The following is a 26,143-nucleotide window of genomic DNA, read 5'->3' on the forward strand; positions in this document are numbered from 1 at the left end:
TATAAGAAGGAAGTGGGAACTTTGCTTTTCTTCGTGAGTCTCCCTGCCTCCGCCTCAACCCTCTATCGGCTGGTATAATAAACAAAACATAAAAATACATGATGGCATCTAGTGGTCATGATTGAATTTAGGTTAAAGGGAAGTAACACACAAACAAAAACACAAAGAGGGACCTGATGACGCCAAAAAGTCCAAAATCGACACCTCCTGGTTAAAAAAATGTTCCTATAATTTAGCCTTGATCTTTATGCAAAAACTATTGAACAAACGTAAAATTTTAAATTAATAAATAATATTAAAATAAAATCTAAAGTAATAAATTTTAAATTAATTAAATTTTCGGTTTTAAACTGTTGCCATATGGCATCGAGTATATTGTGATATTGTCCTCGCATACGAAAGCGTCGACAACCAGATGTCGAAAGCAGAAAGTGGATTTAAATTCTTTATTCTACAATCGATCCTGCTTAATATTTGATTCGCCTGTCGTCTCCGTTCGTTCGTAGATCACAACCGAACGTACATTATATCGTAGGCCATCCTACAAAAAAAAACAGAACGCAATATAAACCATCTAAGGCTGCACAATCAACTACGATAGTGCCTCGCAGCGGAGGACACGCCTTTGTCACTCCCTTCAAACCAGGTATTTTGTTCAATAAACTAAAAAAATTTGATTTTTAGCAAGCACTTTGTTTGAAATACTGTTTTGTCGTTATGTGGCTATGCTATTGTCGATCTGCTCCTATTTTAGAACAAAACGCTCAGAATGCATAGCCGCACAGTCATCAAGCAGCAATTTATTTTGTAATTTTTTTTAATTCATGAAGCATCCGTAACGATGCAAAATCAAATAGGCCTAATAAAATATATTTATGTGAGATAAACCCATAATTTTCAATCTGACGATTACGGTATTATGTCTTTATTTTTTTTTCAAAAAAATCAGAGAAGGACTAAATTTTTTATGGAAATTCTAATAATCAAAAAGAAAAACGTATCCCCTATTTCCGATCGTCATCGCTAGGAATTTTAACGTACAAACTGCGCGCGAAAAAAAAAGACATCTAGTGCTAAAAAAAGAAATTAACGTAAATAACAGCGCCGCTAATCAATGGGGGCGGGAGACTTAACTTTAATAATGTTCATGCATTTTCGTATTTCCCAAGCATAACTTTAAAATCGTCGAATTGGAACCGATTGGAACTCGAAAGCCAAACGGAATATGTAACGTTAGGTTTTCACCTTTGGTTCAGGTACTCCAAATATTCGTAATAAACAAGAAGAAATAATGCTCAGTGCCATGTCCCTAACATTTCACATCTTGGCGCTATCATTAAGCCCTATGACTTTTAGGAAGGCCCGTAGCATAATCACTTAGTGTGGTGTTGACTTAAAAATTAACCGCGCAAAATTTGTGAAGAAATCATCATCTATCCCGCTTAATATTTTATTCAACTGTCGTCTTCGTTCGTTTGTGGATCATAACACGTATACAGTAGGCTATCCTAATAAAATCCTAACCCAATTTAATCCATCTACAGGTAGCACAGTCAACTACGAAAGTGTTTTTCAGCGGGGGCCACGCCTCTGCCACTCCCAATCGTGACTTCAAGCCAAGTGTATAGTATATTTTGTTTTTAAATAGACTACAAAATAATTATGAATGAAATAAATTTTTCTAATGCACTACAAATTTTATTCAAATTATTTTTCATTTCAAGTCGAACATAATTTTAACATTAATTTATATTAATTCTAATATTGGGAAATACTTTATTTCAAATATTTAACATGCTATTAACGCGAAATATCAAATTTATGTTGCAAATGTATGAATTGATCCAGATGTTTATTTACTTTTTCAAGGAATGTGGAATTAATATCAAAACGACATTATCTGCTATACACCGTTAACTTGCACCCCGTCATTTATTTTAAATCAGGCGTAGAACTACCCAAGTAAACTTTGAGGTCATTTATGTTGGAAGTAATGAGCTTAGCCCGAATTGTACTCATTCCAAGCTTTTTATGAGCTGCATATCTGTGACAGCCACCAAAAGAGTAATAATAATTCCCTCCATTGCTTCCTTTGATCCAAAGAATGTCGATTGGAGGAACCTCTTCCTTTTTACTGGGATCCTTATAGATTAAAAAAAGTAATAAGTAACACATTATAAAAAATTAGGTACTTACTTATTTTAGAATTTATACAGTATATGTACATTTTTTTTAAATTCTTGCATGGTAAATGTATTTATACCTTAAGTGTGTCAATGATGCTATCAACTTTACTATGGTTCAGATCAGGAGGAAAAGGGCGAATAATATCCACTTTGATTGGTTGAAGCATACATGTAATTGATAAAATATACTGTGGCACACTGACACAAATGTATAGTGTAAAGCATTATCAACATCCTTACCCATAGGCACATCATAGACTTCAGCGATTTGATCCCCATGAATGCTTGTGACATCGGATTGACATGACATTCTCTGTTATTCGTTGACGGATGTCACTAGATCTTTTTATAAATTAACACCAACTTACACAGGTGAAAGCTCAACGCGAAGTATCAATATCAAATCACAATAGGAAAATTGCGCAATTTCTTTACAAAGTTGTCATGTTTCCAATTTTTGTCAATTCAACAATACACGGCTTCAGACTAATTTCAATACTATCACATGTCTATGCTTTTAAAAGGCCAACTGTGACATTGTTGAGCTTTGGCTTTTTCACATTGCAAACTGATATTGTGAATTGTGATTCCTGTCCAGCCACTGGCCAGCTCCCAGCTACAGAACGCCACCTGGAGCCAGTGGGCAGCATCGACTACACCGTTCACTGATCTTTTCACTTCACCCTCACGGGGCTCTTCCCCTTCTATACACCTGTGTGCTAACGTCATAAATGTTAAATGAACTCTTTTCAAATGTCTTTATCAATTCTTTTCCTCTTTTCATTGTAACCTACAACATTGTTTTTACGCTGAAATAGGCACACATTAGTTCCTATCCTCGCTTTCTCTTCCTTGATGAAAGTATAACATTTGTGTTGCGTGTCTGTTACGTTACATTTCCGTTGTTTAATTGCGCTAAATACGGAATATTGGAAATGTTTTTATTCTTGAACAATTTTTATATTTCACCATTATTCTTAAAATTTTGATCAACCCCTTTTAAATAATAAGATTTATTTCAAATGTGTAGTTCAATGAATGAACGGATGAATTCAAACCTTCCTCCCTACCACCATCCTTTATATTCTTAGGGCGTCTGCCGATTGCTATAGCGGAGGGTGGGAGGGGACTTGAAGGTGGACTCTCGGGTCGGGTGAATAAACGAGACTTTTTCTTCTCATTTTTCCATGGAGTTATCCATTTCCTGACCTCTGTCTCGTATTGCTTAGTCAGAAGATCCAAAACCCTCACCGATTGGGAAAAAAACACATTTTTCAGACAGTTGCAAAATTGTGCAAAATTTTAATACTTAAATAAAGTTAGTGATTGGTGAACGATTACTGCTGGAATGAAATTTAAAATTCAGTCCGGTAGTTGCTGGACGGTAATAGGTCTTTTCAAAGGAGTCTGTTTTTCATCGCGGTTTCGAAAAGGTTGGACTTGGTTTAATTGCGAATCTTTCCAAATCAGTAGAAGTAAAATCCTGCGTTTTGCATTTTCAATCAAGAAACCTATCAAATTCATGTACTAATTGAAATAAAACGCTGAAAGAATCCTTACCCGAATAAGACCAATAGAACCACAAGCGTGCAGGCTCTCACTAAAAAAATGCATCCCGGAAAGAAACTTAGAGTTGCCCGGTAAATGAGATTAATGGAGGGAGACGTTATTAAAGGCACGACAGCTTCAATCGAAGCTAATACTGAATAAGCATAGCCTGTTAATAAAAACAAATTTTATACATTTTCATGGATTTCACAAATGATTTGTAAAAAATCAAACATACTCAATTCATCGCTGCTCAATGTTTTGGAGAATATGGAACGGATTATGATTCCAGCAAGCGGAGAAAAGAAGTGACCAATAGATGCTGGAATAAAATATGCCACGTTCAGTACGGTAAGGTCTATACTTGATTGAAATTTTCTTACACAAATACATCATTAACGGAGACACGGCAAATGCGACAGTCAGATTTGAGCCTATGTTAGCTAAAAGTGAAATAACCCCTATTATACCATCACGCACTTTAAAGTATCCACTTAGAATGGGGAGAAGGATTAAAGTTCCTATTCAATAGAATGATTAGTAGGCCTAAATTTAAATAAATTGGAAAACATGTGAATATTATACCACACACAGCAGCAGCACTAGCGATTGTAACATAAAAGGCCCAATCCGGAGCATCCCAGCCGAATTTCTTCCTGGTGAACAAATAACCAACGCCATTGTTTGCTGAAAAGAACCCAATTTTTATGTTATGTTGACCAATAAAAACTAGATTATTATTTAATAAGTAAAAATTTTACCGTTAGCAAATATCAAAATACACATTGAAGCCATCAGAATCGACAGGCATGCTCTTTTATATCCTGGTCGTCGTTTAAAGGTCTCAGTAAAGCACAGAATTAGATTATTTAATATGCCTACGCAACTTTCTTTGACCCTCGGTAATAGTCTCATATTTTCCAGTTTGCCGTATTTCCATTTCTCGATAATCTGCGTGTCAGTCGATTCAACGATGGAACTGGTACCACATGAATCTTCCAAGAAAAATATGATGTAGAGGAATGCGACAGTGTACAAAGCCAGTGCCGTTCCCCATATGGCTATATTTCCTCCGCTTGCGTAAATGTACGCACTAATTAAATTTCCAATTGGTACTGAAATTCCAACTATTCCGCCAAGGAGCGAAAAACGCCAAGTCCTCGCCTCCGTAGTTGTAATATCAATAATATATCTATTTTAGAAATATTAATCATTTTTTATTTTAAAACGTATTTTTGAAAGAAAAGGCAGAGTAATCGAATATCAGTACCTATGTAATACCATAAAATAGATACCTCTACCACCTGTGAGGCCAACAAAAACTGTGGATATCAAAAGATATTCAGCCGGTAATGATTCAATGTAATAATTGGTAATGTCCGATAAAGAACACAGGACATGTCCGATCAGAGGAGCCTATAATTAAATCGGATTTTTTTATAGTACACAAATATTCAGCGTTCGTTTAGTTAATTAAATTAAATTTGTATTTGCCCACTATCATCAAAGGCTTTCTTCCGTGCTTGTCGCTCCATGGTAATAGAAAAAGCATCAGGAAAATTGAAGGAATGTTGTCAATGAGCGAGCCGTAAATATTCAAAGTACTGACGTAACTCTGAACACGATCCGCGAGTTGAGTATTGTTGCGGTTCATTTTACTACGGGGATCGCAGAGTGTGGCGTTGACTTGGAAATTGACCGCGCAAACTTTGTAAAGAAACAGATTAGGCGTGACAATCGACTATTAGCGGGAAAAAAATCGTGATTGATCAATGAAGATATTTTAAAATGAATTAAAGCAACTACCTGTATGATGTTGGCAATGAGGTATAGAAAACCTAACGGCTCTACAGTGATTCGAAACTTACTGAATTTACTGCTCTTGCTGCTCTCCAAAGGTTTATTTAAAAAGCCATCTTTCTTCAAATCTATTCCGTTGCCTTCCGTATCGTCAACCATTTCTTGTGCACAACTATTTCGCACGACGGGTACGGGACGACTGTTGCTCGGAATGATGGTTGCGCTGTAATAATACTGGCAGGCGTTTGTGTTAAGTCATTTTGAACTGTGTAGGATAGTAAGATTTCATGGGGATTCTTCTATAGACGAATCATAACAAACGCCCGTTACCATGGGTTCGATTGCGGTCGTCGGGCGTACGAAGACCGGCAGACATGCATTAACTGAAACTAGATTTAAATTCTTGATTTAGTCATCGATCTTGTCTGATTTCTTATTTAGTAGCTCCAGTCTCTGGTCGTTCCTGGATCACAACAGAAGGTATGATGTGGTGAAATTGAAAAATATCCTCCCAAGCGGCACAGCCAAGGTTGTACTTTGCGCACTCGATTTCTACTTCGATCGATCAATGATCATTGCTGGGCGGTGTAAAAGCTCATCAGGTCCAACTTAGAGTAAATTAAAGGAGCCTGTTTGTTTCCAGTAACGATTCCAACGGATAATTCGATCAATAACCGTGCGTGGTTTTATGCAGCGGCAGAAATGCGTTCCAGAAACAGTAGCCTAATAGCCAAGAATTAAATTTCCTAATGTCCGAATTCAAAATCTAAAACTTTTGTTGCAAAAATAAAATACAAAAATTTAAATGCTTTCAGAAATTCTTTAAAAAAAAGGTGGCTTCCGCATCGAAACAAATTTATTGAAAGTGTGATGATAATAATGTAAATGTATACACAATTTATAGTTCACCAAATTTTGAACTTTCAATATTTTTAAATATAAATTTTACTAGTACCTTGTTTCTACAAGATATCACTGGATAGTGAGTAGATATGTAAGTCATCCAAAATATATATTAAATCCAACTAGAGTTATTAGGCTATGTGGACGAAGACGGATGAAGTTTAGGAAGTTTGATCCGCTTCATTTATACTGGGATTTTCTGGACTGCTATAAAGCACCGGATCGTTCTTTTCCTTCCATTGCAGCAGCAAGACAACCCTAGAAAAAGTGATGTACGAAAATTTAGACTTCAAAGAACTTAAATACGAGTAGTTGGAGACTACTTACAAGAGCAGTATTAAAAGTACGACGAGGAAGCCGCTGAAAACGACGAAAACACAACCGGGAAAGAATTCGATAGTCGCTTTATAAATCAAATTATAAGTGAAAGTCGAAACTAAAGGCACCAAGGACTCCAAAGAGGCCAACACCGAGTAGACGTGGCTCAATTCATCACTGAGCACGAGCTTGGAAAGCATCGAACGAATCACCACTCCGATGCTAGCAGTCAACACGAACCCAAAAGAGGCTGCAGAAAGAAAAATTATGTTAATCAAATAGTTTATCGTTAGAAAAGATCGAAACTCTTTTACCCAAATAGAGCATCAAAGGAGATACGGCAAAGGCAATCGTCAAATTACCTGCTATATTTCCCAAAATAGCAAAAATACCAATGACGACATCACGAACTTCGAAATAGGAACTCAGGAGAGGCAGAAAAATAAGGCTTCCTAATAGAACAAAATATTGACTCATGTCAAAACGATAAACCACATTTAGAATGAAAAGAAACATACCGATAACAGCTGTCAAGCTAGAAATGGTTGAAAACAAGGCAAACTGTGGTTGATCCCAATCAAATAGCTTTCTGGCGTAGAGGTACGTAACGGATCCTGGTACTGCACAAGACGAAAAAAAATAGAAATTACAGAAAACGCAAAGAAAAGCTTAAAATATAAACGTTAGTACTTTGGTAAACAAAAACACACATTGCGGCCAAAAGAATGGATAAACAGGCTCTTTTGTATCCGTTGCGTGGCTGAAATGTCACAGCGAAACATTCCCATAGGTTAAAGGCAACCGAATCACAACGGCAACCGGTGGTGCCTGAATTAGAAAATTCTTCGCTTTCTTGGCTGTAGTCAACAACGGGTGAATAAATATTTCCTATTTGGTTTTCTGCTGATTCGTGCCCGCGTGAGTCTTTGATGAAAAAGATGATGTAACAAAGGGTGGTTACACCCAATCCCAAAGACGTTCCCCAAATTGCGAAAAAACCGCCATAAGTGTAAATGTAAATACTGACGAAGTTGGCCACTGGGAACGAAATCGCCATACAGCCGTACAAAATTGAAATGCGTGATGTCCTGGTATGCGAGGTAGTGATGTCGGCAATGTAACTGTTATATAGTAGAAATAAGAACGACCGAGTTATTATCATGATTGATCACAATAAAGTACAGTATGAATGTAAACCTGTTTAATGCCATCAACAAAGTGGCAGTTCCTCCACACAAGCCTAATGGTATACTTGCAAACAATATGTATTCTGCTGGCCATGATGTGAAATAGTAGTTTAATATGTACATGGAAACGGAACATATGTGGCCTATGAGTGGAATAATCATGGGCAGTTTTCTTCCATTTCTTTCGCTCCACGGTCCGAGAAACAAAACCATTATTATGGATGGTACATTTTCAATGAGAGAACCATAAATGTTTAGGTTGCTGACATATTTTTGGATTTCTGTTGCGTGATCAGAATCACTTTCAACGGTATGATTATGAGTGCTACAATCAGTTAAATTGAGCTGAAAATTCACAACACAAGTTTTGTTGAGGTACAAATTTTGAATCACGATAGCCTATACAAACATAAATTAGTTTTATTAAAAAAATTTATTAATGAAATTGTTATATAAATACTTGAATGATGGAGGCGACGACGAATAAAAATCCAACAGGTTCAACTGTAATTCTAAACTTGCTTTTATTCCGGTCCTCGATTAAACCATGCTCGTCGTCCATCATTTTCTCTGAATCTTCACACTTAACGGTAACTTTTATTGGTGCATAATGAAACAAAAAAGCTTCAGAGCAAGCCTTGAGCTCTCGTAGGCAAACAAAGCTTACGAAATCAGTGAATTATGTACAACTACGTCATTTTTCTTCAACCCACACAGAAACGAAACCACAACAAAAACAAAGCCGTCGGCTGCTTCCGTAGTTGACACATCTCTCGTTGGGAGGAAAGTCTGTACTCTGTAGGCTATGTGTCTGATGTCTGGCCAGAGTCCCCCCCCCAAAAAAAAAAAAATGTTGTTTTCGTGTTTAAATAAATTTAAAAAAAAATTTAAATAACAAAAAAAAAATTGTAAAAAGGAAATTTGACGCTTCTCAGCACGCACCTTGTGGTGGGTTGAATGCACAGAGTAGCCTAAAGAATCACGTGATGCAATCTGATTCCGACGAGTCTTTGATCATTCTGACTTGTTTTGTTGTCATGTTGGTGCCTCGGGTCTGAAAGAAAATTCGTGATAAACCGCAGCGGGATATCTGGTGAGACGGCTCTTTCAGTCCCGAAAGAAACAAGAATGACGCATTCTTCATCTCGAGACGAGAGAGATGCCCTACCAGCAAGTTTGAACGTTGATACATCACCAAAGTCTAAACATTTTTTTTAAACGAAAGAAATGAAAAATACAAGGAAAAATGTGTTCTGCCCTTCTATAGCGTCGCTGCCAAACAGCGCGCCTTGATGGTCAAATATAAAAGAAAAATCAAAATAAAAAAGCCGTCAACTGATTTCCCGGCTTAAATGTCAGAAGAAGAAGACGCTCACGTCATCCGATCTTGTGGGTGCAGAGACCATTATCTTTTCATCCTTTGCGTCCACAATTTGAATCCCATTATTTCTGTTTGTCCTCCATCTTTTGAAGCCATGGGAGCGTGACGACCAGAGCTTCATTTTTCTTCACATAATTCAGGCACCAAAATAAAAAAGAAACCAACGGACGGCTTTTAGACTCGTATACTCTGTACATATATATATATTTATGAAGTTATACCAGATGTCTGTGCTTATATATACCAGCTGGGCGTCTTCGTGAGTACGAATGCACCGACTTGGGCGGGAGGAGGGAGGGACCGGGAAGGACACGTCTCATCAGCATGCAACAATATTGAACATCAGTAGCTTCTGTCCTGGGAGATTGGTGGTTGTGTGGTTTTCTCTTTTTTTGTTTTGTTTTCCCAGTTGCCCATTTTTCAATCGAATGGGCCTTTTTGTTTGAAAACAAAAAAGCGGATGAAATATACCGGTGCCATTCAGCATGATCGCCCTTGGATCGTAAAGCGCCCCAGGCAGTCCGTGATCAATATTGTGCATTACATATAAATGACGGCGGAAAGTCTACTGCCGACGACGTCCCGTAGGCGGCTCCCTTTTTTATTTTTTTTCGTTTTATTTTCACAAGTCCCACACACCACACATCGTGTGGTTTTCCTCCATCTTTTTCTTTATACCGAATCAACAAACTGCTGTTGCAGACCGCAGTGAATTACTAATTACTTTTAAATGACCTTCCTCGTGGAGAGACAATGTCTTAACGTGACGAAACTTTAATGATTTTTGCTTCGTTTTTTTAAATTTTCATCTGAAATTCGCGGTAGTTTTGTTTTTTTATTGGCCAAACTGGAAATAGACGTTCAGTCACAAAAATGGCCGCTAGATGGGTGTTGAAGTGCGGGGGGGGAGTGTCCTGGGCTAACCCTCCTGGGTGAACATCGAACTGCCGAAGGGGGGGAAAAAAGATAGGCCAGCAAAGTCTAGTCTAGTCTTCAGCTCTGCAGAAGAGCCTGCCGCCAGTGTTTGAGTATCCAGTACGGTGAGAAGGACTGTTGTGAGAATTTTTGTCCAAGATGGCCGATTTGAGCGCCGAGGCGCCGCTGGCACCGAGTGAAGAGTGGAACGAGTTCAGTGATTTCCAGCAGGCGGTCGAATTCAACAACGGCAACGACAATGGCAACACGACTAATAACAGCAGCCCACCGCCGAGGAACAAAGCCTTGGATAATGTCAAGAAAATGGAGAGCAGCAGCAGCAACAACATGGCCGATCATTTTGGCGAAACGAGCAGCTCTCTGTCAACTTCGCTCGAGGATCTAGTCAACACGTTCGACGACAAAATCACCAAATGTTTCCGCGATCTCGATCAGAATGTCGAGAGCCTCGCCCCCGTCCAAATTCGTAACCAAGACGACATCATCAACGAGTCACAGTACGTAAATCATTTGACACATTCGAGTTCTTTCTTTTCTTTTTCTTTTTCTTCTTTCCCCCCCTTCGTGAGTTCGTATTCAAATTGCCATGACACCAGGAAGAGGAGGATCTCATGTTGATCTCGCCTTACCGGGACTCTCTTGACTTTTTCTTTTTCCTGCTGTATGCCATGGAGAGCCGTTCAGAGAGTTATTGATTGCCCAACAGAGAAGAATTTATATATTTCTTTTTATTTATATTTTTTTTTTACCTGGACAGCTCACGTCTAAGGCGTCGGGAGCGGTTCTACCGCGCAAAGCGTGTTTTTACTACACACGGCTTATAAATCTTTCTTCTTAAGGACCCCAACGTCTCCGGTTGTTGTTGTAGTTGTACACGAGCCCAGTTCCATCCATAATCAGAGTGTGAAAGTTTTGTGACCATGTTTAGCTCGAAGACTATCCCCGAACCACTAGACTCTTGTGTGTGTCAGACACAAACCGCCGCCCATAAAAGACATGGAGGGACCACCACCTATGGAATTCTTCTTCTTATTCTTCAAAGGCTTATGTAACATGACGATTGGATAGGCGATGCTTCCCAATCAAGCTCGTGTTGCTAGATTCCATCGGCACCCCCTTATAGCCTCCTTGCGTCGCGATCAATAACTTTGAGTCGTAAGACCCGAAAGGACGTCGTGTATAAACCATTGTAGCCAGTAGCGTGTGTGTGTGTGCGCCCGCCATTGATCCCCTATAGGAATTTCCTGGAGCAAGGACAGGGCGCGTGCTCGAATAAATTTTTTCTTTCCTTTGCCCATATTTGAAGGAAAATAAATGAAGTGGCCGTGTGGTGTTATAAATTTGAGTAACATCCAAATCGTGTTGTTGAAAATGACATCAACCTTTCATCGCCTTGGTCGACTCGTATTTTTAAAGAAATAAACCAGTATGGCAGTATCCCCCCCATTCAAGGGCTCTCTGATTCATCGCAGTGTGAGACAAAAAATACACCCAGTTTGGGATGGTGTTGGCAAAGATCCTTTTTATCTTTTTCTGGATGCTGTTGATGATTCTCATCCGTCTGTTTTTTTTTGTCTCTTTCTAATTCAGGATGTGGTGGACATTGACTGGCAATTATGGAAACATCCTCCCAATTGACTGGTCAAAGTCGATGACCCGACGGTTACATTTACCAACTCTCCAGCTGCACGACAGACAGGTAACCGGAAAAGAGCCAAGAGCCTCAAAGGACTTTTGAGTAGGTTGTATTCAGTTATTCTAATAAGGCGTTTACCTTTTTCTTCCCCACACAGAAACCCAGTCAAGAGGTAGACACGCTGTCAGATGAGGATGAAGCTGTGGCCTCCGATTTGGACTTGCACGCATTGATCGTGGCACACAATCCACCCGACTTGGAAATTGAACCGCTCCAGTCGGCCGAAGAAGTTATCAAGGAAATTGACGACCTCATGCAGGTATTTCAACCCCCCCGCCATTTGTTTGAATTAAAAAAACAAAACAAGTTTCAGAGATTTATTTTATTACGTAACAAAGGATCCTTCATCGCCGGAAATGAGCGAGAACATGCATCAGAGTCCGGACACGCCCGAATGCGCCATGCCCTACCGATTGTCTAACGCCATTCATCAAGAAAGTCAGTCCACCTCTTTCCCACCTCTTGTCCGACTTTGTCTCACTCCTTACAATTGTTGTCGTTTCGTTTGCAGAGTTGGAAACGTGGAGCGTCGGCCAGCTGAATGAGCTCCTGTCCGAGCTGGAGTGGCGGGTCCAGCACCATTCCGAGACTTTAATCGCCGAGCTGGCCCTTCGAGACGAGCTCGAGTACGAGAAGGAGTTGAAAAACACTTTCATCTCTTTACTGTTGAACGTGCAGAACAAGCGCCGCCAAATGACGGCCAACCAGAAGAAGCCGGCCACCAATGCAACGACACCGACGGGCAAGAACGGCAATAAAATGGGCAGCGGGTTCACCAGCCAGCCCGATTGCAAGGTTAGCCCATCCCTCCTCGTTCTATGACTCATTCTTGTATATTTTTCCTTTTACGAGCGTCGAGTTAAGAGGACTCTCTCTCCGTAAGAGTGTCCTCTTGATTTACGACAATACGGGATGGAGAAAAAGGAAAGAAAATGTCAAAAGGTCGTATCTTAATCTCGTTAATCATCCCGACTGACGGGAAATGGCTTTTTACGGGGCTTCTTTCATAGACATGGAGCCAATGGCTTTTCATTTGAAAACAATTCGTCCTGCTGATCCTTTTATTGTTTTTTTCTTCTTTTGTCTCTTGTGTTTGTGTCCCGTGCAGTACATCACGACAGTCATTCCCTATCACCCTGGCAACGGACCTCCGAGCAATCCGACCGTCCAGGTCCTCATCAAAAGTAAGTCGTGACACTTACCCCCCCAAAAAAACTTGTTATTATTTCTAAAGAGAAAATTCTTTTTTTCTTATCCACTTGGGATGACTTTTAATGCAGTTCTCCGAGCCATTGTTGAGGATAGCCCAACCGTACCGACATTACTGACGGATTATATTTTGAAAGGTAACATTTTCACAGGAATTTCATTTTTTTTTTCTCCGCCGGATTCCTTTCACATTTTTTTAACATTAAATTACTTTTTGGAATTTCTAGTGTTGTGTCCGACGTAGTTGCTAGGTCGTGGCGCCGCGCTCGACGTGGTCGTTTCTCTCATTTCCAGTTCTTCGTCTTCTTCATTCGTCAAAATAATTGACGTCCAAGAATCTTAACCGCAATCTCTTTTCAGCTGGCGGATGCTTTAACGTTCGTCCTACGCGCACCATCATTAAATAATATTTCAGAACAAAAAAAAAAGAATTCCTTTTGACAGAAGAATATCGGCTTTTGTGGCCTCGTTTGCGTTCGTTGAAAACAAAAAAAGAAACAAGAACTTTTTTCTTTTCTTTTTTTTGTGTTGGAATTTGTAGTCGAAACCGGAACAAATCTGAATCTCCTTCCTTTTGTACGAATAAGCCTTTTTCCTCCCATTTTTGTTATTCTTCATTTGCTCCCTTACGACTGTTTGAACTTTTTCGCCTAATGTGTTTATAGTTTTGACTCTACAGCCGCCGTTGTTTTTCTTTTTTTAACCTCGCTTAGGCTTCCTCAATTTATTTGGTGATTATTTATATACCTTGCAAGATCTTTTCTCTCTCTCTCTCCCACCCACTCTTGTCTGACAACACACAGAAAGTTGGAACCGAGTCAAAATCAAAGCCGGGGGACTCTCCCGCTTGAAAGAAGAAAAACACGAGATTGAATATCCGAGCAGAGTGAGAAGAAGAAGAAGCTCGTCTAGTCAAAACATTTGATCCTAGTTCCCCCGCCACCCAATTAATTGACGTCATCCTACCTTGTCGGCAGCGCGATCCTTTTCAATTTATTTTTTTTCCCCGCGAGAAAACAAGAAACGACGAAGAAAAAGAAGAAGAAAAAAGTGTAACTAGATCTCAACCAGTTCTTTCTCCTCCCCGCTGCGTGTGACAATGACTAATAAGAAAAGAAGAAAACAGGTTGAAAGACAATATAAATAACGAGACTGGCTGCTGCTTTTGACATCCCGGAGGTTGATGTGACACTTCTCTGTTCCGTTGTGGCTTTTTTGCGTTCAGTATTTTTTTTTTGTTCTTTTCTTCCTTCCTTGTATACAAAAATTTTTTCGTGACGTGTGTCGTGTGCCACTTATGGACGTTAAAAAAAAAGCGCAATACATTACAATGCTCCCATTCTCTGATTATTTTTTATCGATTGATTTTTCATGGTAATAAGTGTCGAATCTACATGAAAAATTGACTAATACTTTTGAAGGTTTCTCTGTGGGGGTTGCGAAAACAGACTAAACTCGAGATAAGTCGAGGTGAGTGTAGGTATCATATAATCAACTCAAAGATTATATCATAAAAAAACGGCCATAAACATGTCAAAACAGTGTGAGACACCATTTGCTACTACGTACAGAACGAATCCACAGGCGCACAGACAGCACACGATGATAATGAAGTCCCTGACTTTGCACGGGTGCTAAGGAAAGAGACGGGCAGGAATTTCGCTTGTTTTTTTTGTTTTTAAAGGTCGGAAACGGTAGGGATGGATGGATGGATGGATAAATGTGGGTAAGAGAGAGAGAGATGGGGGGGGGGGGGGGTTGGATGAAGGAGAATTTCTACTCCGTGCGGATGGGAAACTTGACAAAACGGCCAGCACGAACAATGGCGTGCAACACGAGACGACACGAATTGAGGAGAACGAAAGGAAAAAAAAATTTCAACAAAAAACAAAAATGAGAGAGAAAAAAAAGCTATGTGACTCGAACACGTGGGTGAAACCATATCACCTCAATATTTCAGAAAATCGAAGAGGAGAGCAATGTCAGCAGGTTCCAATGGAACAGAGTGGACGTGATGTAGAGGGCGTGAAGAATGACGGTACGGAATCCGTCGTGAAGTACTGGGCGCGGGTGGCAAAACTCGCCGGGTCGGCGGTGATCCGGGAATTTGCCAGTCTCGTAATACGTGGACAGCAGCGTTTCCTTCTCGATGTATCGATCGTAGACCCACTGCTTCAGCAACTCGTTGTCCGTGGGCACCTGGGCAATAAAAATAAATCAGAATAAGGTACATTTTAACAAAGGGGGGCCTTTGGAAGTCATAAAGACGAATCACCTCGGCAATGGGATAGCACCGGTAGTGGAATATGGTGCTGCACGGAGGGGCGGACGCCATAAAGATGGTCAGAATATCCAAGGGGTTACCGTTGGGATAGGCGATCGTCAAGTCGATGATCCATTTCAGACTGCTGTCGGCCCAGTCAGCTGCAAGGAATCAAAACAAAACCAGAAAAGCCGGCGGTCAGCGGACGGTCCTGCCAGTCAGATCGAATGGGAAACACATCGGGCATTTACGCGAGAGATTGCCGTTGGTCACATTCCTGGCCCTTTGAGGGCCGATTGTAGCGACGACGTTCTGAACGGCCCCGACGCGAGGTATGGTCGTGTGATGCAATATGGGTAGAGAGTTTTGTAGGGCGAATTTACGGCTGATTTCACGCCGTTTCCGCAAGAAACCGCCCTCGGGAAACAACAGGATCCAAGTTCGATTCAAAGGCATGTAGACTTCAGACAGGTGTGTCGTCAGTTCCGTCAAGGACTGATCTCGGCGCGCTTTCCCCTATGTCAACCAAAACCCAAAATGAAGTCAGTAATTCAAGGTTAGTTTTATCTATTTTCCAGCGAGAGATAAGGGCCAAAGTAACAAACCGAGCTAATGAAGAAATCCTTGTGGAACCACGAAACCACTCCAAAATTGGTTTTCATGAACATTCTGTCCATAATCCACATAATGTTACGGGTACGACCGTCGAAGGCCGCCATTATCAATGGCACATCAGAGGTTGATTGATGATTGATTAACACTAGAGCTTTATCATTGACTACTCTGTGAATGTCATCACCCATTTCAATAACTGAAAAAAAAAAAATGTGCAAAGTGTTAGGAAGACTAACTGTAATGAATGCTCGAGGTTCAATGAAATACCACTATAACCAGCTGTATAACTCCATGCAGACACCATGGAAAGTAGCCATTGGAAACCAAAGCCTTCCAAAGTTAAGTAAACTTTAGGCAAAAACCATTTTAAAGGCGAGAGGGTTAGCAACCACAAGCAGTGTGTGGGTATGCAATACAAGTTGTTGACAATGATCAAGAAGAACCGTATAGAACCCCAGATGTACATTGGTAGCCTGCAAGATAGAACGAAACAATTAATTAACAGAGAGAGAGAGAGATCAATTGCGGAAGACATGTATACTTTGAGACATCCATTGTGACTGTTCACGGATGTTCTTCAGTCCATTAAGTACTGGTAGGAATAAATCTGGCAAATAAAAAAGAGAGATTATTTTGTTGAGACAAGTGACAGCAAAGGGTTTGCTGACGAATGAAAGAAATGGCACACTACAGAGCTCTTAACTAAATTTACGGTTACAATACACTGTCTGCTAGCAGAAAATTTTCCACTATCAGTGAGATAAGCTTGACTAGCTGATGGCTACAAGGGTCAAGTTTGCTCAAGTTTAGGCTCATTGATACATTGAACAGCAGCACAACAAAACGCGAGTTTTCCGTTCAGACTCACCGTCAAGGAAAATAATCACATACGACGAACAGGCAAGCAACTCGAATTTTCTAGTAATGACCACAAATGAGATTTAAAGATTTGGACGGAGGAAAAACGCAACAACCCGGGAGAAATTGGGAAATCGTATCGACTAGTGGTAAAAGGCGCCGGCATAAAATCGAAGGAGTGACCGGCACATTTCATGAAAAGAAACGTCGAACAAAAAAAAGGTACCGTGTCACCACTACACGAGCACACGACGGTTGAAAAACACTATAGGGATTCCCTTTGATTATTAAAAAATGTGATTAGACTTTGGGATTGGTTTAGATTGCTAAATTTTTAGGGCACTTGTTTAATTCAATTTTGTCATTTTTGTTCCACAATATCCGCGTAGAAAATAGGTTTTCTAGTTAGAAATCTAAAGATGAATCACACGTAAAGCCAACTAAAGTCTCGAGAAGATCCGCGTCGGCACTTGTCATCGTCGACTGCTGGGCGAGTATCGACCCGTAGACGACAACCATAGATAAAACCGGAAAAGATTTGCGAAGATTTGAACGAGAACACAAGCATACACTAGCGCCCCTGTAAACTGAATCCAGAACTACGCCAATATCCTGACAGAATATCTTTTCCACACTGATCCATCCAATTGTCTCCTAGGTGGCGTTCAAGTGCAAATTCAGATCTCTGTCTGTCAAATACTTATACCTGGCGCCAAAATTGAATAGCTGTTCAAGTGTCTATTCTACGTTTCAAATGTTGCAAATTGCAATGTTGCATCACTCATTTCACAACCATCTCTCATCCCCTTATTTCAACACCCAATTCTTTGTTCTAAAACATGCCAGAACAGAACTAACCGGCTAACCCGCGCCACGAAAGGTTACTGTCTCTACCACTCTAAACCAAAAGTGGCCTTGCCCGCATAACGGCAGGTCCTACTTTTCTCTCCCTCTCATACAACATGCCTTGCTCTTGTTTTAACAGGAGTGACTTTTTATCGCTCTCTTCATTTCTCTACTTCTTTATTTCACGCGACGTTTTCTAACGAAAATTTTATTCCAAACAATAAATTGGAAAGGGAATGGTGTGGAATAAATTGGGCTGGGTAAATTGCAAAGGGTTGAATATACAAGTCAGAGTCGTTAATTATGAACAAATCTTGTTATTATCCGTTATTATTAAGTTATTAATAAGGCAACCACAGAAAACCCGAGAAGAGGGAGCCATTTGTCAAAGGAGGCTATCGTCCCTGCTCCAATTTTTTATCGTTATTCATGTGAACCAAATCCCTGCTTGGAGTTGTAAGACAAGTTACGGATCGAAATACATAGGCCTACAGCAATGTGATAAACAAATCCAAAATAAGGAGTCGTATACGTGAGGTTGCAGAGGGCTGAGGGCTATTCAATAGCATGGCTATTGCAGAGATCCAAGTAAGGATCTCGGTACTACGGGCAATCTGAACTTGGCGGCGGCCAAAGGGACCGGACCTCCTACGACCTCCTACGTCGTTCCTTTTAGTTTCGGGTAACCGAATTCGATTCCCAGACAGCACCCTTCCGTCTTTTAGCCGTCTTTTCTCCAACGTATTGGGACCGCGCATACCGTTTTAAAGACGAGGTTTTATGGGATGAAATCAGGCCCAAACAAGGGAATGTGTCCGCTTTTTCGGGGTTTATGTTGGGCCAATGCCGGTTTTTAATCCGTTGTTTTTGGGTTTATTTGTGGTTTTTTTAAATTAATCAAATTTTTGTTTAAATTTAGCCTAAAACATGCTAAAATTTCTTTTTTTATTATTTAAAAATAAATTTATGGTTAAATCACTTAAATCGTACTTTCTGAAGCCGAATTTCAAATATAAAAGTTCTCTTCGCTCTGCGGTTTGTACGCAACATTTTTTCACATTCGAATTACTAGTCCAACGCTCTAACCACTCGCCCAACTCCAGTTGTTAATAGGTAGAAGTTTGAAAAAGTGATTCTTAAGATAGCATTTGGACTTAGAATTTTCGCGCATTTCGTGTCTTTGTGTCATTGTTCACTAACCCAAAACACAGAAACGAGACCAGTTTTAGACTGCTTTGGGCCAAACGGAATTTTAAATTTGTGCCCATAAAAAAACCAATTTGGGACCACACGAATTGGAAGGACAAAAGCCGTCTTTTTTCCGTCCTTTTTTTTCCGGCACGATAGGGGCGTCAGACGGAACCCTTTAGTTTTTAAGCGTTTCAATTAGACGGATAAAAACCGTCTTTTTTCCGGATTGTTTGTACGGTACGGAAGGGACGGTTTTTATACCGCTTAAAAACCAGGGATGTTGTCTGGGTTCCTCCCCCCCTCTTGCTGCCAAAACATGTTTGACTCTTGTTAAACTGTACAGTACGATTTTAGAATAATTTCATTTTCGTGGGAATATTGACTTATTACTCGGAACATGAGCAAGATACTTCAAGTTGCTTGGTTAGCTTTTCCATTTCTTGTTTTGTTGCATCTGTTGTTTGGGGTAAGGGAACTGAGGGTGTCATTTCTTTGCTCATGTTATCCTCTTTTTCTTCTTTCCTTGTCCGCTTCAAGTTTTTCTTTTTAGTCATGTTTTTTTTCTTTTTGGAACTTTCTCCTTGAATTCATCAATGTCTGCGGCATAAGCTGCATCACCATCTGAAATTGAAAAAAATTAATTTACACTCTCTTCTTAGTTTTAGTTTAAAACTAATTAATATTTGTTTGGCTTTTTTTTCACTTCGGCTTTTTTTTTTCTCTTACCAGACAAATGAGATTAGCACTCTTTTTCTTCTTGGACACAGCCTGTTTTCTCAAATTCTGGCAACTTGGCGTCACCTATAATTTATAATCAGGTATTAAATAGTTATATTAATTGAAATAATAGCATTATAATAACAGTTTTCTTACGTGAGTGTTCAGGTTCCAAATCCTCCACTTCAGGCTCGTAGTCTGGTATTATCCTATCTTCTTTAAATTTTAGGTATGGAATTAGCTATTAGGTATCATTCATTTATATATGTATTACTTACTGTAGTAATCCAGCTGAAATTCTTCTTCTTTACTTTCTCGTTCAAAGGAGAGAAATGGATTGTCCGAATTTGGATATTCATGCTCGGATTGTGAGTCTTCAAATGATTCCTCCACTGATATCAGTATTAAAGAATTAATGAATTTGTGAAATAATCTTTTATTTAACCGATATTTATACTTATTAGGTCGTTCGGATTAAACTTTGAAATTGGTATTATTATCGTCACTGCTCCAATTTTTTATCGTTATGCATGTAAACCAAAATTCCCTGCTTGGAGTTGTAAGACAAGTTAAGGATCGAAAGATATAGGCCTATAGCAATGTGATAAACAAATACAAAATAAATTTAAACTCTCTCTTTTGTGTGTCCCGTGGAAGGCTATGGTGTTTGGTCTGTGTATTGGCTTTATTTCCTGATGGTTATTGGCCGCAAAATCCATTCCCTGCCTCCATCCTCTTGTAAAGTCAAAACCAAGATTCTATGGAATTCAAGTTTGTCGGTAGGGTCGATGGGGCAAAAACATTTTAATGCAATTAATCTAAAAAAAATATATCTTGCATTTATTCCGTGGTTTGCTCTACGACTCCCTTTATAAAAAACCTTTGCTTGTTAATAAAAATAAATCTTTCATACTATTTTCATTGCTTTTTTTCGTGTTCTGACTCTGAATCCGTAGTTGTGTAGGAGTCGTGTACGTGAGGTTGAAGAGGGTATCCTCCGCCTCATCATTTTCATCGTTACTTGGATTAACAATGAAAGGGTTATCAATGATTTCAAATTTTTTAAAAAAATAGGAACTTTACAGCGTAGGGAAAACGGACTTTAGGAGATTATTGGATGGATTGATTATTGCAATGGATATTACGCCAGAAATCTGAGTCGACGACGGAGCCGATAATCGTCCAGGAGGTATGTTTTGTGTATTTATTATTTCATTTCCATCGCGGGAAATTTGCTCCAATCAAACGGGGGCCAACAGCAAAAATGTTTAAATTTAAATTTTCAAGTTTGTATTTTCAAGAAGGTATAAGGGAATTTTTCGAAAAAAATACTTTATAATCAGAATCTGAATCTCTGCTACAAGAATCAGAAAACTAATCGGAAATCTTTTCTTTCCCTTCATTACCAGAGAAAACGTGCATATCAGCTCCGTCAACATCGTTTTGATTGTCTTGTTTTTGGCGTTTGAAATCTTGTAGCTTCTTTCCTTACTTTGCTTTTGGGCTGTTTTTCTTTTGGGATTACCTTCATATTTCAAAAAAAATTAACATTAATTTTAATAGATATTTAACATTCATTCCTACAGGTAGGGTCCCGGACATTCAGGCCAGTGACATTCAGGCCAGCGACATTCAGGCCAGTGGCCTGATATTCCCCACCACTGGCCTGAAAGTTCAAATCCTTTCAGGCCAGTGGCGCTAGTAAGCCTGTTTCCGGCGTGTACTACCAGCGCCTTCGGCTAAGTCACCGAGCTACATTGTAAAAATTACGGGAAAATTAGCTAAAAATTTTTAAATGATGTTTTGGGATTCTAGTTTGAAAACACCCCCCAAAACGGCAACATAAATGTCAAATTCATTCGTTATGTGCACTGTTTGAAAAATTTCACTGCACGGACGGACGTGGATTTCTTTTGGACTTTAATCACTATAACATCTCACTTTGCAAGAAATTTTCCCCGAAACCAAAACCGGAGAAAACGGCAAACTTCTGGATGAAGTGCAAACTGAGTTGACGAGTTTAGATCAAGAAAAATCTACTTTTGAGGATGCGATTAGGTTTCTAAAACGGAAAACGAAGAAAAGTGATGGCGATTTAACAATAAGGGCGGGAGGGGCAGAATCGAAGATCCCCTCGGGTTAAATAGGTTTCCTGGACTGGATTGCATGATTGCATCCGCGAACCCTGCCACTCATCCACAAACGGGTCGCTCAGTAAGAATTCTTCGTCATTAGCATCTGTTCATTTTTGAAAGTTAAACGACAATTTCTATTCAGTAAATGGAATATATAATTTTTACCCTTAAGATTCCGAATCCGCTGGTCAAAATTGAAAATTCCAGCAAGGGACAGGGCAGCTGTTCAAATTCATCGTTTTGAAATATTGGTTCACCCAAAAAATGTATCGCATGGCCTGTCCCTACCCGCGGCATGGCCTTAGGATATGGCAGACAAAGGATTTCTCCCCGCCATACCCTAAGGCCATGCCGCGGGTAGGGACAGGCCATGCGATACATTTATTTTTTATTTTTTGGGTGAACCAATATTTCAAAACGATGAATTTACCTATAAAACCTTAACACGTTTTGGAAATTAAAAATCAGAAAGATGAAGACTACTTCTTCATCTTTCTGATTAAAAAAAAATAAACCTCGTACGTCTAACCTAAGTATTTTTTAAAAAATCCCGCGCGAGACACCGTAAGGCCTATCTCGAGCGGGTTAAAACGCCTATTTTGGACCGGGGTGAACCAATACCTGGCGTGGGTACTGTAGTTGTAGCCAAGTTATTTTATTATTTTCACAATGGGGAGCCAACATTAGTTCATTCGTCTTAAGTGTATCATACACGTCTACTTCGAAGCTCATTTCCCTAAAATACGATTAATATTTATCAAATGAATAAAATTCAACCCTGAAGTATAATAAGAAAAAACAAAAATACCTCATTTTAGAATAATAAACCAATCAAATTAAACAAACCTTGACAGTGTGACTTTTGGTGACTTTCAGAACGCTATTATCCTCTGCAAAGGTTCTTTCGATTTCCCCGATTTTCCCCAAATTTCCCCTTGTTTCCCTTTTTTCTTTTTTTTCCCCATTTTGCTCAATTTTCCCATTTTTCCCCATTTTCCAAGATTTCCCATCAACTGAACCAGGGAAAAAAGAGTCGGCAACCACTTGAAAAAAATTGCCTTTGTTCCCGTATTTTTTTTAGCCCTATATATTTTTCCCGTGTAGCAAATATGGTAGTTTTGGTCAGAATAAAACGCATAAAAAGGATTTTGCAGAGGAAAAAGATGCCAAACAGTACTCAAAAGGAATGGAAAATGAAGATATAACTGAGGCGGTTACTGCCTGTGCAGAAGAAAAGTCGGATAACAGATCTCACAAGAATAAGCGAAGCAAATCTGCAAATCTAGAAGAGGACAGACAAGAAAATGAAAAAAATTAAGCCTACACGCCCACCTCATTTCCGCCTCCACAGTCATCGTCAGCAAAATCGTAGATGTCGGGGAATTCTCGTTGAAGCAATTTGTTCATACATGTGTATCTTTTAAGATGCAAAGTTAATGAATTCTGAATACAAACTTATTTTTTATAACAATCATGCGGTCTACTCTGTTCTTAATTAGTTGTCAAGCAGCTGGAAGGGGAACGACATATCTGATTCATCACATAACTGGGCTTCGGTGTCTCTGGAGGATTGGCATAAGTTTTAATTGCCACAAGAGCAACCTCGTAAAATAAAGAAAAATATGCAAAAAAGAAGGATATGAAGCGGGTCAAGAAACAACAGAGCATGGAACGAGAGAAGACAGTGAAGGCATGCAAACCATCCAATGCAAACCCCCTAAAATACCTAATGCAAATGATGAAAGAATTGAAAAAGCATTACTGCATGACTGCATGACTCTTGCTTTTGCTCAGAATGAGGATCCATCATTCTAATATGAATGTAAAGTGTGTTCTAATTATAATGTAAAGTGTAAACAAAAGAAGAATAAAAAACAAACAAGACAATGTTTTTGGCAAAGCCAATGCCAATAAGAGACTAGACATACGGGTATAATTGAAGATATATATTGGGCAAAGAGGAGGATGAGCCATGGTAAACAGATCAAATAAGATATGGACATGTCGTGGACATTTCTTCATTCTACATCGTCCTGACGACATTTTGAAAGAGAAGAAATTATTGAGTAGGAATCTGAGGATTATAGCAACGAGAAATAAAAATAACCACACACAATATAGAAATGAAAAAAAAAATATTAAAAACTGGCTTTCAGAAGAGGAAGACGGTTACAAACGAAAGAAGAGAACTCTTAAACGAAAGATGGCAAAAAGACTAAAGAGAAGAGAGTCACAAAAGCCTTTTCCATTCATTTATAGTCAACCCAGCCTAAATTCTGACGAACTCATTATTGGAAAAGCTAAGCAAAAAATTTACCGTTTTTTTAGTATAAAAATCCAATGACTCCTAAATCAAAATTTAAATAAATAAAAAAGGTAAATTGGATACATTTTGGACAGTTCTTCTATTAACATTCTATCATCATTTCATTCTATATTCTTCTTTATTAACATTTAGGAAGTGTTGTTGTATTAAATTTCCTTCTCTTATGAATTTAAATTCTCATTCTTAGCAGGAGCAATACTCGTTCAGTTGCATGGACAGCCTTTTTCATTTCTTTCTCCGCTTTCGCATTAAGTTTTGGGGGGAGGGCTGCTCTTATTCGTTGTCTTGAGGTTCCATCCTTTGTTATTTCTTGACTCGCTTCATGTCTTTCTTTTTTTGCATGTTATTCTTTCTTTTAGGAGTTTGTTCTTTGATTTCATAGCCTTATCACCATCTGCAAGTTAATCAGGTAAAATGTTTTTTACACAATGTTAATTTAGCACTTACCATTTTCTTAACATAAGCCTTTTAACTAGATTCTCTATCCCAATTTCAACCTTGTCATCCATTTCAACGACACCCTTATTAAAAATTTATATTTTTTATACGTCTTTGATTGAGACAATTTAATTGAAATTCATGCTGAGTTTTCCTTTTTTCTCACCATGTTCAACATCTGTATCCACATTATCTGTAACTAAAGGGAAGTTTCATATTTGAAGTTTATTTTTTCTATATTAAATTGAAGTGCTCTCTCTGCCCATTGTTTCAAAATAGAGGGTACCATACCATACCAACTAAAAAAGTTTGTATGGCAAAATATTAGTATGTTTTCTTAAATTTTTTTATTTGCTTTCTACTAGAAACACATGTAGCTTCCTTCCTCGAAGTGATAAATAAATGGATCGGTCATCAGCACCTGCTTCAATTAAATCTTTATTATCCTTTCCTTGTGGTTCCTGATTGGAATTTTCTTTCTCTGCCAAATTTTCTTCATTGTTGCTGTCTGCTGAATAACCAGGGATGAGAAGAAAATTATGTATTATAAATTTAAATTTTGAATTTAAGATAAATCGTTTGTTACCAAACCGATTTTTCGGCCATACTGATTATCCTCTCCTTGTGGTTCCTGATTGTTGGAATTTCCTTCCTCTGACAAATTTACTTCCTGTGCCAAGTTTTTTTGCTCGTTGCCGTGTACTGAATAACTAGTGTGATTATGCTTGGTGTTCGTGAGTTCACTGTCACTCTGTCATTGTCATCAACTTCACCAGAAACTTGGGCTGACTTTGGCTTTCTTGGACTTGGGGGATTGAGTAGGTTGGTGCTCAAACGTTTTTTCTTCCATTTAGCACTTTTAGCTCATCTCTTCGTTTAGGAACATTTATCCTTCATTATCTGCATTGTTCTTGTTTAAATTTAATAAAAATAAATTAATTATGTTGACATTTCAAACACATGGCTACTAAAATCGGCTCATCATCCGCACTAGAGTCTTCATGTTCAAAAAAGTTGGGAGTTTCCAACAATTCATGTACACGGTTCATTTCTAGTATAGTCATTTTAGCCGAAAAAGGGGGGTGTACCTCAAACAATTAGTAATGAGAAGTTTTATTAATGAGCACTATTTCTTCATACTTTTTAAGTAAATGTGTAAAAATATTTAAAAATCGTACGTAGGGATCACATATAAATTTTCAATTAAAAATTAGAAAATAAGAAATGGGGGTCTAATTTAAAATATTTTTTTGTTTTTATTACATGTAATCAAACCGTATGTGTTAATAAACGTGTGTTTCTAATTTAAATGTTTTTTGTGTAGATTTACTATTTTTTTTTTATTTTAAAGTTACTGAAATTGGTTTCCGCGTCGAAATTTTTTCGCCGTGTTTAACACGGCGCTTATGGCGCTACGCGTCTTGTTAAAATTGATGCTACATAAAAACTAAATAACCTAAAAATCCCCAAATAGTCTAGTTTTGTAGCCAATATAACCTAGTTTATTTTGTATTTATTATATCTTATGAATATAGCACAGTAAAAAAGTAATAACCATTACAAAAAAACTACCCTTTTTTAGGTTTTTCC

The 26,143-nt window shown here is 38.7% G+C and overlaps 5 protein-coding genes and 1 long non-coding RNA gene across 11 annotated transcripts; 2 read left to right on the forward strand and 4 right to left on the reverse strand.

Annotated features, from left to right (window-relative positions):
• Positions 1-1,835: 1,835 nt before the first annotated feature.
• Positions 1,836-2,754, reverse strand: LOC124342467 (sulfiredoxin-1-like). The gene is made up of 3 exons (XM_046795463.1): positions 2,427-2,754; positions 2,264-2,334; positions 1,836-2,142 (listed from the first exon to the last, which is right to left on the reverse strand). The coding sequence occupies exons 1-3, from the start codon at positions 2,494-2,496 to the stop codon at positions 1,933-1,935; spliced, it is 351 nt and encodes a 116-aa protein (XP_046651419.1). The 5' UTR covers positions 2,497-2,754; the 3' UTR covers positions 1,836-1,932.
• A 59-nt stretch (positions 2,755-2,813) lies between these two features.
• Positions 2,814-6,274, reverse strand: LOC124342406 (proton-coupled folate transporter-like). 6 transcript variants are annotated; one of them, XR_006918807.1, is made up of 10 exons: positions 5,541-6,270; positions 5,233-5,475; positions 5,005-5,150; positions 4,496-4,926; positions 4,320-4,421; positions 4,118-4,255; positions 3,973-4,056; positions 3,747-3,903; positions 2,981-3,669; positions 2,814-2,905 (listed from the first exon to the last, which is right to left on the reverse strand). XR_006918807.1 is itself a non-coding variant. In XM_046795392.1 (10 exons), exons 2-10 carry the CDS (start codon positions 5,691-5,693, stop codon positions 3,549-3,551), a joined length of 1,575 nt encoding a protein of 524 aa, XP_046651348.1. In that variant the 5' UTR covers positions 5,694-5,997; positions 6,080-6,270; the 3' UTR covers positions 2,972-3,548. The 6 variants fall into 6 exon arrangements, 3 of the variants coding, with proteins under 3 accessions (XP_046651348.1, XP_046651349.1, XP_046651350.1); XR_006918809.1 differs by lacking the exon at positions 2,814-2,905 and having other exon boundaries at positions 2,972-3,432; positions 3,496-3,669; XR_006918808.1 differs by lacking the exon at positions 2,814-2,905 and having other exon boundaries at positions 2,972-3,182; positions 3,245-3,669.
• A 98-nt stretch (positions 6,275-6,372) lies between these two features.
• Positions 6,373-8,738, reverse strand: LOC124342412 (solute carrier family 46 member 3-like). The gene is made up of 7 exons (XM_046795402.1): positions 8,403-8,738; positions 7,953-8,341; positions 7,446-7,876; positions 7,274-7,375; positions 7,070-7,207; positions 6,765-7,005; positions 6,373-6,695 (listed from the first exon to the last, which is right to left on the reverse strand). The coding sequence occupies exons 1-7, from the start codon at positions 8,505-8,507 to the stop codon at positions 6,599-6,601; spliced, it is 1,503 nt and encodes a 500-aa protein (XP_046651358.1). The 5' UTR covers positions 8,508-8,738; the 3' UTR covers positions 6,373-6,598.
• A 1,546-nt stretch (positions 8,739-10,284) lies between these two features.
• LOC124342425 (fasciculation and elongation protein zeta-2-like) lies at positions 10,285-14,505 on the forward strand. The gene is made up of 8 exons (XM_046795417.1): positions 10,285-10,756; positions 11,850-11,958; positions 12,053-12,214; positions 12,294-12,393; positions 12,467-12,750; positions 13,064-13,139; positions 13,236-13,301; positions 13,392-14,505. The coding sequence occupies exons 1-8, from the start codon at positions 10,398-10,400 to the stop codon at positions 13,406-13,408; spliced, it is 1,173 nt and encodes a 390-aa protein (XP_046651373.1). The 5' UTR covers positions 10,285-10,397; the 3' UTR covers positions 13,409-14,505.
• On the reverse strand, positions 14,504-17,407 carry LOC124342430 (acyl-CoA:lysophosphatidylglycerol acyltransferase 1-like). Its single transcript, XM_046795421.1, has 7 exons — positions 16,911-17,407; positions 16,584-16,649; positions 16,310-16,515; positions 16,033-16,238; positions 15,679-15,943; positions 15,440-15,588; positions 14,504-15,363 (listed from the first exon to the last, which is right to left on the reverse strand). The coding sequence occupies exons 2-7, from the start codon at positions 16,595-16,597 to the stop codon at positions 15,121-15,123; spliced, it is 1,083 nt and encodes a 360-aa protein (XP_046651377.1). The 5' UTR covers positions 16,598-16,649; positions 16,911-17,407; the 3' UTR covers positions 14,504-15,120.
• A 1,825-nt stretch (positions 17,408-19,232) lies between these two features.
• On the forward strand, positions 19,233-20,283 carry LOC124342506. Its single transcript, XR_006918888.1, has 5 exons — positions 19,233-19,360; positions 19,667-19,755; positions 19,823-19,883; positions 19,980-20,055; positions 20,119-20,283. It is a non-coding gene; the product is annotated as an uncharacterized LOC124342506 (long non-coding RNA).
• Positions 20,284-26,143: the final 5,860 nt, after the last annotated feature.

The sequence above is a fragment of the Daphnia pulicaria genome, chromosome 6, assembly GCF_021234035.1.
Source record: "Daphnia pulicaria isolate SC F1-1A chromosome 6, SC_F0-13Bv2, whole genome shotgun sequence".
Taxonomy (NCBI): domain Eukaryota; kingdom Metazoa; phylum Arthropoda; class Branchiopoda; order Diplostraca; family Daphniidae; genus Daphnia; species Daphnia pulicaria.

Coding starts and splice junctions, on each gene's coding strand:
- LOC124342467 (XM_046795463.1), bottom strand. CDS start 2,496: ATGTCATGTCAATCCGATGTCACAAGCATTCATGGGGATCAAATCGCT. Junction 2,335..2,426: donor AGTCTATGATGTGCCTATGG/GTAAGGATGTTG, acceptor AACCAATCAAAG/TGGATATTATTCGCCCTTTT. Junction 2,143..2,263: donor GCATCATTGACACACTTAAG/GTATAAATACAT, acceptor TTAATCTATAAG/GATCCCAGTAAAAAGGAAGA.
- LOC124342406 (XM_046795392.1), bottom strand. CDS start 5,693: ATGGTTGACGATACGGAAGGCAACGGAATAGATTTGAAGAAAGATGGC. Junction 5,476..5,540: donor TCATTGCCAACATCATACAG/GTAGTTGCTTTA, acceptor TCCCGCTAATAG/TCGATTGTCACGCCTAATCT. Junction 3,670..3,746: donor GTTCTATTGGTCTTATTCGG/GTAAGGATTCTT, acceptor TGCAAAACGCAG/GATTTTACTTCTACTGATTT.
- LOC124342412 (XM_046795402.1), bottom strand. CDS start 8,507: ATGATGGACGACGAGCATGGTTTAATCGAGGACCGGAATAAAAGCAAG. Junction 7,877..7,952: donor TTGTTGATGGCATTAAACAG/GTTTACATTCAT, acceptor ACTATATAACAG/TTACATTGCCGACATCACTA. Junction 7,376..7,445: donor GTGTGTTTTTGTTTACCAAA/GTACTAACGTTT, acceptor CGTCTTGTGCAG/TACCAGGATCCGTTACGTAC.
- LOC124342425 (XM_046795417.1), top strand. CDS start 10,398: ATGGCCGATTTGAGCGCCGAGGCGCCGCTGGCACCGAGTGAAGAGTGG. Junction 12,215..12,293: donor AAATTGACGACCTCATGCAG/GTATTTCAACCC, acceptor TACGTAACAAAG/GATCCTTCATCGCCGGAAAT. Junction 12,394..12,466: donor TAACGCCATTCATCAAGAAA/GTCAGTCCACCT, acceptor TTTCGTTTGCAG/AGTTGGAAACGTGGAGCGTC.
- LOC124342430 (XM_046795421.1), bottom strand. Junction 15,944..16,032: donor AGGATTTCTTCATTAGCTCG/GTTTGTTACTTT, acceptor TGGTTGACATAG/GGGAAAGCGCGCCGAGATCA. Junction 15,364..15,439: donor GGTGCTATCCCATTGCCGAG/GTGATTCGTCTT, acceptor TTTATTGCCCAG/GTGCCCACGGACAACGAGTT.